The 14,356-nt window shown below is 50.5% G+C and overlaps 1 protein-coding gene across 4 annotated transcripts in view; it reads right to left on the reverse strand.

The window, feature by feature from the left end:
* Positions 1 to 550: 550 nt before the first annotated feature.
* med12 (mediator complex subunit 12) overlaps positions 551 to 14,356 on the reverse strand; it is a 31,286-nt gene continuing 17,480 nt past the window's right edge. The window contains exons 26-43 of one of the 4 annotated variants that reach the window (XM_079744642.1): positions 14,032 to 14,168; positions 12,917 to 13,096; positions 12,596 to 12,667; positions 12,314 to 12,468; positions 11,478 to 11,639; positions 10,165 to 10,366; positions 8,930 to 9,039; positions 8,264 to 8,399; positions 7,562 to 7,711; positions 6,683 to 7,048; positions 5,714 to 5,864; positions 5,073 to 5,272; positions 4,535 to 4,609; positions 3,955 to 4,199; positions 3,015 to 3,273; positions 2,023 to 2,337; positions 1,371 to 1,452; positions 551 to 1,084 (exon numbers count right to left, since the gene is read on the reverse strand). In XM_079744642.1, coding sequence (XP_079600768.1) covers positions 1,047 to 1,084; positions 1,371 to 1,452; positions 2,023 to 2,337; positions 3,015 to 3,273; positions 3,955 to 4,199; positions 4,535 to 4,609; positions 5,073 to 5,272; positions 5,714 to 5,864; positions 6,683 to 7,048; positions 7,562 to 7,711; positions 8,264 to 8,399; positions 8,930 to 9,039; positions 10,165 to 10,366; positions 11,478 to 11,639; positions 12,314 to 12,468; positions 12,596 to 12,667; positions 12,917 to 13,096; positions 14,032 to 14,168 — 3,035 coding nt within the window. In that variant the 3' untranslated portion in view covers positions 551 to 1,046. Of the gene's footprint in view, positions 1,085 to 1,370; positions 1,453 to 2,022; positions 2,338 to 3,014; positions 3,274 to 3,954; positions 4,200 to 4,534; positions 4,610 to 5,063; positions 5,273 to 5,713; positions 5,865 to 6,682; positions 7,049 to 7,561; positions 7,712 to 8,263; positions 8,400 to 8,929; positions 9,040 to 10,164; positions 10,367 to 11,477; positions 11,640 to 12,313; positions 12,469 to 12,595; positions 12,668 to 12,916; positions 13,097 to 14,031; positions 14,169 to 14,356 lie in introns of all 4 variants that reach the window. The other 3 variants (XM_079744641.1, XM_079744643.1, XM_079744640.1) reach the window with 3 other exon arrangements.

Below are 14,356 nucleotides of genomic sequence, written 5' to 3' on the forward strand. Positions count from 1 at the left end.
AGAGCCAGTACGCGTACATGGTGCTGGAGGCCTTCGGCGGGGGCTGCGTGAGGCTGACCAACGCCACGCGCCCTCGAAGCGGGACAGAGGTGACCAGGGCGACTGCGGCTGGCTGGAAACCGGCCGCCATGTGGATGCACGGCAGGCACCTGCAGCACGCCGTTCCGGGGACCACGGATAGGCTGGTGGTGCAGGCTGGGGACCCGATGCTTCCTGCGCAGGTCCCGAGGGACAGCCTGCCGGCTGCCCCTTCGAGGGTAGGGCGCACGGGTCTGATTCTTGGGTGCTTTTCAGCCTCCTGGAGCCTTTGGACACGGACGACCGAAAGCCTGAGAAGACTTTGAAACAGGCATGATTATACAGAGCCCCCCGATAATTGGCAATTAGTTTTCGCTCAAGTGTGCGTCTATGTAAAGGTCTCCTCGTTAAACACTTTGAATAAAAGCTTAAATAATTCAGTCTGAGATGGTATTGAGGATTATGCTGCAACTAAAGTGTTACAATATTTCACTGTGAATTACATCGATACAATATAGGCTACCACATACAATTGACATGATTTTTTTTAATGAGAAATACACCAAACTGAAAAAATTGTACAAATTGAAATAAAATAAAAAACTTGCATTATTCTTATAATTTCTGGTACTTTTTTTTTTCTTTTTTTTACATAAACTCTTCCCCCATAGCTCGCCACACTATTTCCCAGCGAGATCTCTGCCGATTTCTGCAACTATGTTCTGTAAATACACGACTCAACATGATAGCCATTTCCTTGTCAGTTGTACTCAGTGGTAAACTTGGGGGGGGGGTGTTGGTTTGTCCATTTGGTAGTCCTTCCTTCCATCGCCTGAGGCATTCACCTCCCCGATCATGAGCACAAAGCAGGGCTCTTGGAACGGACCTGCACCGCACTGGACTCATTCTGTGGCCCGGTCCACCACAGATGAAGGGGGGGTAGGCTTGGGGATGCTCCTGCATATATTTATATATGTATATATGGTGGGGTGGGCAGGGGGCTCGCAGCACACTTCGACGAACGACGATCAGTAATATGAGTTGGTATTCTGGCCTGGTTGTGTATCTAAAAAAAACAAACACACAAAGAAACAAAGAATACAAATGTTCTTGATTCATAGGACAGGACATTCTTCAATGATAACTAACTTAACACACTTTTCCAGCAATGGCACAAAGAACCGTACAGTTACAAAATTCCAAAATGGATTACAGCGAAATATGTTACAATGGAGCAGAGCTAGGCCGGACGGTGATGCGAACCGCCGATGTCTGCACACAGAGACAGACGGCCAGACAGGGAGAGTCTGCACACAGAGACAGACGGGCAGACAGAGAGAGTCTGCACTTACTGGAGAGTTGCTGCTGCAGCTGCCGAACCAGAGCTGCAGTCTGCTGCTGTTGCTGGGTCTGCTGCATGCCCTGCCTCGGGAACTGGAAGCAGAGACAGCACAGAGACGAGACAAACGCCTCACGTCAGTCACACGGTTCACACAAGGTTTTCCATTCCATGACTGTACAATAAAACAATGCTGGGGAGGGGAAGGGGAGCGGTGGGGGGGGAGGAGGATATATAATATGTCCTGGCTCTACACAGCTTCATACCTCAGCCTAACCTCCGATCCTTTCCTGACGCAAAGAGAGCTTTGCCTGGGGGAGGGGGGAGGGGGGGGGGCTTTCCATGCACTTTCCGTGTTGTCAACATCGCCAACGTTACCGCCACAACGCCCCCACACGCGTGTTCATTCCGCACACTAACTCGGGTCCGTGTTCAAGGAGGGGACAACCGTCTGCCCTAAGAAGAGCCGACACCTGGTCGGCGTCGGCCACACACGGCCAATTAGACCCGGTGTGCCGTCTCTCGCTCCCTCTCTGTCGAGTGACAACACCATGCTACTGTCCCCCACATACACATACACCTGCCCGCTCCTTGAGTGCAGTGTTTGCCTGGGGTGGGAGTGGGGGTGCTAAAAGACAGTCAGGCGTTGAGCGAATGGAACCTACCATGGTTTGCTGTGGGGGCAGGGGTTGCATGCCCAGCGCCTGGCTCTGTGCTTGGGTAGGGGTCTGGGATGTTGCTACCTGTTGCTGTTGTTGCTGCTGCTGCTGCTGCTGCTGCTGCTGCTGCTGCTGCTGCTGGACTTGCTGGACCTGCTGGACTTGCTGTTGGGGCGGGACCTGTTGCTGCTGCTGCGGCGGGACCTGTTGCTGCTGCTGGACCTGCTGCTGCTGCTGTTGTTGTTGTTGTTGCTGGACCTGTTGTTGCTGCTGCTGTTGCTGTTGTTGCTGCTGCTGCTGTTGCTGTTGTTGTTGCTGCTGCTGTTGGATAGGGAGGAGAGAAAGAAAGAGAAAGGGTGGGGGCGGTAGAAAGATCAATAGTCAATGTTAAAGAATGCCTTTTTGTTCTTCCGATTCCTAAATTCCCAATTCACCCAATTGTAAGACACGCCTAAGAAAGCCCTTCATGATCTGGAATGATTTAGTGCTTTTAAATTAAGAAATATGTAATACTTCTCACCACCTTGTGAAACTAAACCATCTGGTTTCAAAAGGAGAAACAACTGTGCCGAACAATGAATGCAGTTTTCTACTTTTAGGCAAACAATTATTGAACCAAAACGTTGTGGGTTACACCAGCAAATACAAGTCCCTAGAGGAAGTCTCCAATCCAGCAGCTCTACTGTTTTCCAGCAGAACTTCTGCGGGGGGGACCCAACAGAGCCTGGCCAAAGAAAACAGAACCGCAAGGGATGGATTTAGGCCTTGTTTCCTGTTTCGTTACGGAGATATTCTACAGCAGAATACTAATTTGCGTGAATGGATTTCAGAAAGGGATTTAAGGGGACTGTAGAAATTTTTTGCATTTCTACAGTGTCCGTCTTTACTGTGAGGAGTTGAAACATTCAGAGACAGTTTGTATTCGGATTAGAATTAGATCTTTATATGAAGGTCGATTTCTGAGACTACGCTAAAGGAGGCTCAACATAAACACATACTCTGAGGGCGGCGGCCTGCTGTCTGAGGAACTGTTGCTGTTGTTGTTGTTGCTGCTGCTGTTGTTGCTGCTGCTGCTGTTGCTGTTGTTGTTGTTGTTGTTGTTGCTGTTGTTGTTGTTGTTGCTGCTGCTGCTGTTGCTGCTGCTGCTGCTCTGGCAGTATCTGATTGGGCCTCATGCCGGGGTGGACACCCTGGGCCGGCATGTGACCCAGGCCGTGCATGATGGGAGCCTGCTGCTGCAACACCTGGTGGGGGAACCTGGAGGTCGGGGTAGAGAGAGAGACGGGGCAGGGAGGGAGGAGAGAGAGAGAGAGAGAGAGAGAGAGAGAGAGAGAGAGAGAGAGAGAGAGAGAGAGAGAGAGAGAGAGAGAGAGAGAGAGAGAGAGAGAGAGAGAGAGAGAGAGAGAGAGAGAGAGAGAGACGGGGTAGGGAGAGAGAGACGGGGTAGGGACGTAGGGACGGGGTAGGGAGAGAGAGAGACAGCGAGAGAGAGAGAGAGAGAGAAAGACAGGGTAGAGAGAGAGAAAGGGTAGGGAGAGAGAGAGAGGGTAGGGAGAAAGAGAGAGAGAGGGTAGGGAGAAAGAGTGAGGGAAGGAAAAAGACAGGGTGAGATACAGAGGGAGGGTGAGGGAGAGAGAGCGGGGGAGAGTGAAAGACGGAGGGAGGGTGAGAGAGGAAAAGGAAGCGAGATGGAGAGCAAAGACTGTTAATGCTACGCTACAAGTCTTTACTTTCCGCCAATCCGCATGAAGATACAACTGGAAGCAAAGCGCACAAAAGGCGCACAAAACACACAACTGATCCTCACATACAAAAGGTATTGTGAATACACGCGAGCGCACTTATTGTAAGTCACTTTGGATCAAAGCGTCAAGGGCTAAATGCCCTAGGTGTAAAATGTAGTGAAACCAAAGGGGGAGGGCTGGGCGAGGGCCTGACCTCTGCGTGTTCTGCATGTTGTAGCCCGGCGCCTGCTGGTGCACATAGCCGCTGGGCCGCTGCTGCATCTGCCGCAGGGGGTCCACGGCCGCCGGGTTGGCGCCGGGGTGCGAGCCCTGGAAGTTCTGGTTCCCGTAGGCGGTGGGCACGATGCCGCCGCCGCCGCCGCCGCCGCCGCCGCCCTGCGAGGGGTGCTGCTGCAGGCCCATGTGGGAGGCGTACGAGGTGTAGCCCTGGGAGATGTTCTGGAGGGAGGCGACACGGGGAGGGTCGAGGGGGTCAGCGCCGACTCTTGCTTTTACCCCAGGCTCAGACTACGCTCTCGACTACGCTCGCCCTCCCTGCTTCCGACTATTTCTGCTCCATCGTGCATTCACGCGAGCTCATTTTCATTTTGTCATTGTGTTTTATCATTATATTAATATTTCCGTTGCATTTGTTTGCATTTCTAATCCCTTTTTTATTTGCTTGAATTATCTTCGCTGTGAGTCTTTGTATTTTTGTACTCCACAGTTGTCTTATACTGGGAAGCACTTTGGGTCAAGTGCTGTTAGTTAAGTGTGCTTGATAAATGTGTCACCTGGGCGGGCTGCATGGGCGTGTAGGGCTGGTTGGGGGTCATCTGTCTCATCTGCTGGCCCATCATGCTCTGGTTCTGGAGAAAACAGAGTTAGACGGCGCAGCACACACACACACACACACACACAGCGGACACGCTGGTAAGCACTCACCTGCTCATCTCCTATCCCCCCCCCCCCGGGGAAAGCAAGAGACTTCTTCATCACATACCTCACTAAAAACAGGCTTCACCGCCGCCACAGCCACACTTTACATCTCATAGTGGCTACAAAGTGTAAAAAAATCATTGCCATTTTTATGCACATCTTATTATCATGTAAATATATATATTTTTTTTTTTTGGACCATAGTTTATTCTATTTGATTTATTGTGTGGTTATACCAATTGTCATTCTTACTGTTACTTGGGTTATGGTATTCTCTTGTAGACTTCCTGGATCTAAGCTTCTCTGACAACAACAACAATATCATTGTATCCAGCTCGACAGCTCCCCCTTTTGGTCAAGTCTACACAGTGCAGACTGACTCACCAGTCTGACCTGTAGCTGCTGTCTCAGGATCTGGCCCTGGGGCATGGTGGGCTGGGGCTTGTAGCCCATGGGGTACTGCTTGTCCATGCCCATCATCATGCCGCCCGGGATGCTTGGCATCATGCCTGGGTAGGTGGGCCGCGTAGGCATCATCTTGTTCATCTGGGTGTTGCGGTTCGGGCGGTAGGGCGACTCCAACCCGGGACCTCCTGGGAAGAGACAGATATTTAGAATAAAGTCCCTTTTATGAAGGAGGCAGAATCACAAGTGGGTTTTATTGCCATGAAGCTTTCACTTTATTTGGTCATGGTGTGCTTGTGCTATAAAGAAAAAGGCGAAACAACTGATGAACCTCGTTTCTATGGTCATATATTCCTACGTTTAGGACCAACAGCTTGTAATAAACCCCAACCAAAAACTTGTTCTGTGACCTTAAACCTTACTTTCATAAGAATAACAGCTAAATGAATCGATGCGAGTAAAATCCAATTCTAAATCGAAAACAACAAAATGAATCGTAACACAGAGGCTGTCCCAGAAGATTCCCAATAACTTCGTCACAGTTTGATTGATGGCAGTTAAACGAGGCTCAGGTCCCAAGCGAGCGGCGACGGGCTGCCACTGCGACACGTGCGCTGTGAGGAGCTGACCTGGTGGGAGAGGCTGGTTCTGGGCGTAGATGCCGATGGGCTGCTGCCCGTAGCCTATCCTGGCGTAGGGGTGGTTCTGCTGGCCCATCATCAGGTCCGGCTGCATGCCCGGCCCGTAGGGCACGCCGCTTGGGGTGCGGCTCACAAAGTCCTGGGTCGGGGACGCAACAACGACACACCCACGCATGAAAAGCTTTGACAAAGACTGATGAGCGCACAGAATTAGGTAGGACATCAGCAGGACAGTGTTTGAGCCCGTCGGCAAAGTGCAGGGATCAAAACCCAATGCCTGCAGGTCTCCTTGAGCAAGATTAACCTAAATATACATTACCTGCAAGCTGCTTTGAATAGTACTGTGTATATACACACACATTAGTCATTCCGCTCTGTGTTCCTACTCTTGTTTGTGTTCTACCACTCTACTCTTATTTGCGTCGTTTTGCAGTGGTATTCGCTGCACTAACATCAGCATTTCCCTTCGGGGATTAACAAAGTGTTATCTTAACTCAAACATTCCCCATCCTAGGATTAGTCCTCTTAAAATACACTTCCCAGGATTCAAACAGAAATACGGGACACACGTCAAATAATAAAAGTGTACTGGCTCTGTAATGGTTCTGTACTGACTCTGTACTGGCTGTGTACTGGCTGTGTAATGGTTCTGTATTGGTTCTGTACTGGCTCTGTACTGGCTGTGTACTGGCTGTGTACTGGCTGTGTACTGGCTCTGTACTGGCTCTGTACTGGCTGTGTACTGGCTGTGTACTGGCTGTGTACTGGCTGTGTACTGGTTCTGTACTGACTCTGTACTGGCTCTGTACTGGCTCTGTACTGGCTCTGTACTGGCTCTGTACTGACTCTGTACTGACTCTGTACTGGCTGTGTACTGGCTCTGTACTGGCTCTGTACTGGCTCTGTACTGGCTCTGTACTGGCTCTGTACTGGTCAGCTGCCTCCCCCCTCCCTCACCTCGGTCTTGGGGGCCGGCGTCTTCTTCTTCTTGTTGGTCTTCTTCTTGCTGGAGTCCGACGGCGTGCTGGCCACGCTCTTCTCCGGCTTGGCCGCCTCCGCCACCTTCTTCTCGGGCTCCTGGGAGAGGGGCGTGGGCGGCTCCTCCTCCTCCGGGGGCAGCGGCAGTGGCTCCAGGTAGTAGCTGCGGGGCTTGGGCTTCAGGTGGGTGTGGTACAGCAGGAAGCGCTGCTGCTCCTCCAGCCGGGAGACCTTGCGGTCCACGCGCACCGTGCCGAACCAGCCCCAGGAGAGCGGCGCCGAGTGCTTCAGGCCCTCGAACACGTCCCACGGGGAGATCTTCTGCTTGGTGGACACTTGGAGGCCCTGGAGAGAGCCCGGGGGGGGGGGGGGGGTTATGGGGTTAGAGAGGTGGTGGAGGTACTTTTTATTAGCTCACTTTGTTTTATTCATTTCCGTTTTAGTTCTTTTGCCGAAGCGGTTTTGCCTGTTTAGTTTAGTTTAACATGTTCTGCCGTGCTGATGATTTGGTTGAGTTTCTTTATTGGCTTCAGTTGTAGTCCACTTTTAGTAGCACGGGGTCAGGGGCAAGGTCTAAAATGTAGTAGGAAAATGAATTTGCTCAGAACATTGTCAGATTGTCCCTAAACTCTAAACAGAATCTCACACAGCATCCCAAACGACAGCTCTTTAATCATTCCTACAGTCGCCTAAATATAATCAAATAAAATCTTGCGAGTGTGTGGCCTTCTGAAAACAATCATCCATCGACAGAAGCTTCAGTCATGAAAACGCACTGGGGAGTGTGTAGCGTGCTCTGAAAGCAAAGAATCCGACCCATCTGTGGTGGACCACTCTGAGGAGGAGGAAGAGGCCTACCTCCTTCTCGAAGCCGGCGATCTTGTTGCCCTTGGTGTCTATGAGCGAGCCCTGGGGCTCGCAGGTGATGACGTCCCTGGTCTGCTTGGGGAGAGGCAGCAGCTGGCGGACCTTCTCCAGACTCTCCGACTGCCTGTCGCCCAGCTCTTTCTACGGCGTGGCAAGGAGAGGCAAGGGCGGGGGGAGAAGGCGGTGTCAGAAATAGCAAATACCAGGTCCAATTGACCTGGTTAAGGTTCGGTTTAGGCTGTCATTTTTTCCGTGAAGATACATTTTAGTATTTGCCTGCAGTTTTAACGCGCTCAATGTGCTATTCTGTTGGGGTTCTTAAGTGGATAGGGCATTTCCGTTGTGCAAGTTAACAATTGGTGGTCAACTGGTGGAAGCTGTGACTCCGTGGCCAGCATTTACAACGTTTGGAGTGATTAAATGACCTCTATATTTAGAGACGACCAAACAATCAAGCATGCACTGTAAAGTCAAAGTGGACACAAAAGACAGGCATGCAACGGTGAATGGATCAGCTTTTCTTTTTTTTTTTCTCGATTTATATAAAACAATAACAAAAGATACATTTGGAGGGTTGCGTCTATATTTTGTCGTCGGCAGAGCTCCACATCTTCAGTGTCACACATGCGAGCAGAACGGCCCCTGAGGGTGGAGCCCTGCGGGGACCCGAGGGGCCCCCTCTCTCGCCCTCACCCGGAGCTTCTTCACCAGGTTCATGTAGGCCCTCTTGTTCTCCTCCATGCTGCCCTGGGAGATGCTGGACATGTCCGCCGCCAGCGTGCCGTTGATGAGCACGCTGAGCATGTCCAGCACCGTGGTGAACAGCTCGCTGCGGCAGAGAGACACGCCATGAGTCAGTGACTGTGTTTGGTGTTGACGGCAGGCACGAGGGTCTAGCGGAGTTCGGGGGGGTTGGGGCCGGTCCGTAGATGACCCGGGACCTCCTCGAGCCTCGAGCCAGACCCCTACCTGCTCATGAACGACATGCGGTTAAAGTGTAGCTGAAGACCCTTTGGATGAAGGGAACGACGGCCTCGACTAAATAGTGATAGCAGTGTCACATACTCAGGAACTCACTTGACTCAGATACAGAGTTGCATCAGAAACACATCAATTAAAGTAATACAATTATAGCCACATAGTGTGAGAATATATACACCTTTGTGTATATATAATATATATATATATAAATATATAAACACCTTTGGTCTAGTGACCAACCCATTTCCTAAAAGACCCCTACCCGGCATAAATCTTTTTTTCCCTCCAGTTACAGCTGGGGAAAAACTCCCACCCATGGCCCTAATTGTCACTATAACTCCATCGTCCAATGGGATCCCCCGCACAGACGGGCCTCACTTGTTGGACTGCATGTCCACCGTGCCGCTGCTGATGATGTCCAGGAGAAGCACCGCCCACTCGGTGGTCTGCTGCGTGCTGCGCTGCACCGTGTCGAACATCCCGCCCACCTGCCCCAGCGGAGACACGCCATTGGTCCTCTCGTTCACACCGGTGACTCACACTCATCATCCGACGCCCTCATAGTAAGCAGTGGTGATTGGCTGCTAGAAATCTAGACTCAAAGTTGAGACCTGGAGGTCTTTTTTAGTGAGGGTCGTTCAACTCCCTGTATTGTGTATGAATATAAGCAGTCCTCCAGCTGCACAGTTCTATAAATATAAAATATAAATATATAATATAAAAACAGTGCCAACCATATAAATTGATATTGTTGTTTTTATATTATATATTTATATTTTATGTTTATATTCCTCTGCAGCTGGAGGGCTGCTCCTACAAAATGTAGTTGTCTTGTACGATGACAATAAAGATCAATCATTATTCATTTATATTCATTCATTCATAGTAAAGTGCCAGGTAGGCTCTATACTTTACTGTCAACAGCATATTAGTTTTCAACACCATAGCTGTTGGTGGGGCAGACATCGTACAGGACTTTGTAGTGAAGGGAAATGGCTATTTTCAGTCTACGTGTTCACCAGCTAGTGATTGTCAAATTCTCAGACGATCGCACCGTCATTGCCTCGTATACCGTAAACGTCTGCGATCCTTTATCGCTGTGTAGAACTACCACTACTGCTAGCCTAGGGAACCAGACTCATCTGGCGGGCTCATGTTCCATTTGCTCTGCAGGTAAGGTCCGGCTCCCCTCATATACAAATCGATTTCTGCCCGGTACGAGATACACCAACCAAATCACAACCATTTATCCAATATCAGCCGGGATAAATACGATGTTGATGCAGAGCATAGCCATAGGGGCATTCTCAGCCACAACAAAGATGGCTGCAGATGATGTTCTTTGCAATTCCTCTGGCGATGCCAGGCTCGTTCGACATCAGCGGCAGCCATCTTTGCTGTTGTTGAGAATCTCTCTAGGGAGCTCTTCTACCGATCGCATTTAGCCTCATATTTGATAAACGGCTGTGCTGGGTCGGGGTATCTCGTACTGAGCAGAAACCTTTCTGCACGGGAGGGGAGCCCGACCTTCGAGAAAGAACCGCGAGCACTGCGAGATTGGTCCAGGCTCCCCACCACCACCACCACCACCACCACTACGGCCACCAGCTTACCAGGTTGAGCCGCAGCTTGAGGGCCTCGTGCATCATCTGCTTGGCCTTGCAGTCGTCCTGGTACTGGTCCTCCCGCCAGTTGGTGACAATCTGCTGCACCTGGCTGTAGAGCGAGGTGAGCAGGCCCTCCCTCTGCTCGTCCTGGCCCTTCAGACAGGTCAGCACCAGGGACAGGAAGGGCTGCTGGCTCAGCAGGGACATGCTGGGGACAGACAGGGCGGGGTTGAAGTCAGTCCAATGGAGTTACGGCGCAAATTCACTTTTTTCCCCATGTGCAATATTAAATGGTCTTAAAAAGATGAAGATCCCTAGCGATAACAACGTTGCCTGTTAATAAATCCACTTCTGGAGCATTAAAACAGTGTGCGGACCCTCCTTTCTCTAATGTTAAAAGGTGACATTATTAGCTTAGAAAATCTGCCTCTTCTGATGTCACAAGTGGGCGTGTCCACCTAGACGTGTGCTGGATAGATCAGTCTACCAGCCTGCCCAGGGGACTGTAGCAAACGTTATCCGTCATACATCTAGATGGACACGCCAACTTGTGATGCAGAAGAGGCAGATTTTCAAAAAGGCTTGCAATGGCTAATCACAATCACACCTAAATTAGGATCAGGGTTCCAGTAAGCTGACAACATCGCGATGGTGTTGACCTCAGGGGGTTCTATTGTGTGCGATCGTGCGTGTATATATCCAGAGATATATACAATACACTAGCGATTGGTGTGTTTGTATTAGGGGTGTACACGTGTAACTGGTTAGTAAATCATAACCGTTAAAATCTGTAAACGAAAACCATAAAAAATAATAATAATCACCGCGCCATTCGTTTCAATGGGAATCGCGACGGTCTATAATTTCAACATAAAGTGTTGAAAGTATAAACCCTTTATAGCACAGATACTATAGGGTCTATAGCATATAACCGCGTTTTCTGATTACAGTTTAATGTATCAGTAAGCTGACAACATCGCTAATTAACACTGCCACTGCAAATTAACCACATGGCAACCGGTCAAACAAATTTTCTTTATGCGATCATTCTGCACGCGCATCCGCCGTGTTGAAAAACAAATAATCCCCCTAGAGCGCGACTGTGGTCCACTTTAAAAAAAAAGAAGAAAATTCATTAATTAATAAAAAAAATGGTTCACTGTGTACACAGAAAAAAAAAAAGGGGTCGTTTAACCGTTTACAACTTTTTGCAACCGTTCACGCCCTCAGTTTGTATACAGGATGAACTTCTACGCGTGATTGGGTTGTTTGTAAACAGGGTGACCCGAGGCGTGCGGTCGGTGTGAGTGAACACAGACCTCTTCTGTTTCTGCCGGTCCCTCTCCTTGCGCGAGGAGGAGCCCAGGTGCTGGCCCTTCTCTAGCTCGTCCCCGGCCGCCTTCAGCACGTGGCCCTGCACCGAGGTGTGCAGCTTGGCTATGAGGGGGGCCACCAACCACACCCCCGACCGCTCCGAGGAGCTGGGGGGACGCAAGGATGAAGAGGGAGATGTTAGAGACCGTTTACTATTAGGGTTTTTTTTCCTTTTTCCCCACTGGTGTGTATGCAGGATGACCCAGGGCTAGTGTTTTCCGTTTGTATACAGGAGTTTCCTTCCCACTGCTGTGTATACCATCACTATGGCTTACACTAAATGCATACAACAGGATAGTGTGGTGTGCTACTAGGGTGTTTAGGTTCTGCTTCTAGCTGAATAGTATACTAATGTCTCACATTAGCATGGAACAATAAAATCCCATTTCTCTAAATATTTAGGACCGAGCTGCAGCAACAGGTCAGAGTTCAGCAGAGACTCCAACAGGTCAGAGTTCAGCAGAGACTCCAACAGTTCAGCAGAGACTCCAACAGGTCAGAGGTCAGCAGAGACTCCAACAGGTCAGAGGTCAGCAGAGACTCCAACAGGTCAGAGTTCAGCAGAGACTCCAACAGGTCAGAGTTCAGCAGAGACTCCAACAGTTCAGCAGAGACTCCAACAGGTCAGAGGTCAGCAGAGACTCCAACAGGTCAGAGTTCAGCAGAGACTCCAACAGGTCAGAGGTCAGCAGAGACTCCAACAGGTCAGAGGTCAGCAGAGACTCCAACAGGTCAGAGGTCAGCAGAGACTCCAACAGGTCAGAGGTCAGCAGAGACCCACCTGAGGATGGGCTTCATCTTGCTGTTGCTGCTGTTGTTGTCGGAGGAGGGGTTGCCGTCGCCGTTCCCCGAGGGGTACATGGAGTTCATCTCTGCAGACTTCTGGAACACCTCGATGGTGGCCTTGGCGATGTTCTCCAGCAGAGAGTGGAGCTCCTGGTTTTAGAGGTGGAAGGTGTTGGTCATCTTAGTGGTTGAGAAGCAAATCAGAGCACAAAAGCCCCCCCCCCCCCCCCCTTAGTGATTCCACTGGTAGACAGGAGGTAAAGGTTAGGATGCTCACGCTGTTGGTGCTCTGTTTGATCATCAACTGCAGCTCCAGGGACGACTGCCTCATGGTCCACTGGTCCATGTTCTGGAGAGGAGGGAGGGGAGAGAATCGTTCAGCAGTTCCACTTGGTGCCAACAGGTGGCAGTGTTGATTTACACAATGGGCCCCCTACAGGATGAGGATGAGGAGGTGGGGACTAGAGTGTGCTGTTGGGCGAGTGAATGATGAGTATAAGGGGGGGCGGGACTAGAGGGTGGGTGTGGCCACTTGCAGAATGAGGATATGGAGAGGGGGGGGGGGGTGGGGGGGAGAGTAGAGAGGGGGGGTGCCCACCTGCAGGATGCGCGTGATGCGCTGCCGCTGGGGGTTGTCCCCGTCGTCGCTGTCCAGCTGCCGGTGGGGGTAGCAGATGAGCTGCAGCAGCCGCTGGGCCTGGATGTTGACAAGCACCGGGTCCTGCAGGGCGCTGCTGTCCTCCGACAGGGACTTCAGACAGCGCTCCCCCACCCACTCCTGGGGACGGGGGCACAGGGGGTTAGTAACACCAACAGCATGGCGGCACGCTGGGACGTACCATCAGGCGAGACACCGAGGTGGCGGGACGGGAAGTGTCAGAGACCCGTCGTGGGAGACCGGCCGCCGAAGCCGCGGCGAGGGAGTTTCTACCGGAGTAGAAAGCCCCCACTCTGTCCGCGTGACAGCGAAGCCTTAGCATGAGCACGATGTGAAGCCGCGTTCATTATTCAGTCTTGTTCGTTATGCAGAGCAGCCATAGCTGCTGCTGGATGAGACAAACCAGCCGGCAGTAGTGGTCTCTACCCCCTCCCTCACTGGAGCAGCACAGCACACGCTTGAACAACACTTGCTAACAGCAAAGCGTTCTCATTTCCCCCCCGAGAACAAAAAAGGCCAGATTCAGCCATCTGCTATTCCGGCAACCGCTCTGGCAGACAGTGTCTCTACGACCGATAACTGACATCTGCCGGCGAGAAAGAACTAAAAAAAAAAGACACTATGGATGCAGTTTTGGCATCCGATGATATAAGTGAGTCAATGTAAAAATTTAAATCAAAGTTGATTCTAATTTTATGGCCCGTTCGTGGTTTACTATGGTGTCCTCATTTTTCACCGAGCAACATGTTCCACTATTGCAAGATGCGCCTGTTCGTAAAATACAGCACAAAGTGCATAACTTACATATTTAGAGCTTGGCAAGATATAATATGAATCTAACAGCGTGATAGTCAAAGCGGATCATCTTCAAAAGGGTAAACGTGACGAAACAACTTCTATTTCCAGACGTCCTTTCGTACTGCCCAAAAGCACGATGGGGCGAGCGTCAGCAGGCCTGTCGAAAACCTACTCAAACACCTTTTCACACAGAACCTATTTTTTTTAAAAAAATAATAATAATAAAAAAAAAAACATTAAATCAAATTGACACGTACCTGCTGGCAGATGCTCTTCAGCACATACTTTGCGTACACATCCAGACTGGCCGTTTCTATGGAGACGCTGCGGCCTCCCGATAGGTCGTCGTGGCCTGCGGGATGCGAAAGGCCCGAGCCTCTCAACTCTGCGTCGCCTGAATTAAACATGGAGAAGAAGAAGTCACTTTTCCTGTCCCGGCTGATGAATGTATTCATGGGGTAAAAACCTGGAGGCCTTCACTCTCTCACACACACACACACACACACACACACACACACACACACACACACACACACACACACACACACACACACACACACACACACACACACACACACACAC

This window comes from Pollachius pollachius, assembly GCF_949987615.1.
Source record: "Pollachius pollachius genome assembly, chromosome: 10".
NCBI classification, from domain to species: Eukaryota; Metazoa; Chordata; class Actinopteri; order Gadiformes; family Gadidae; genus Pollachius; species Pollachius pollachius.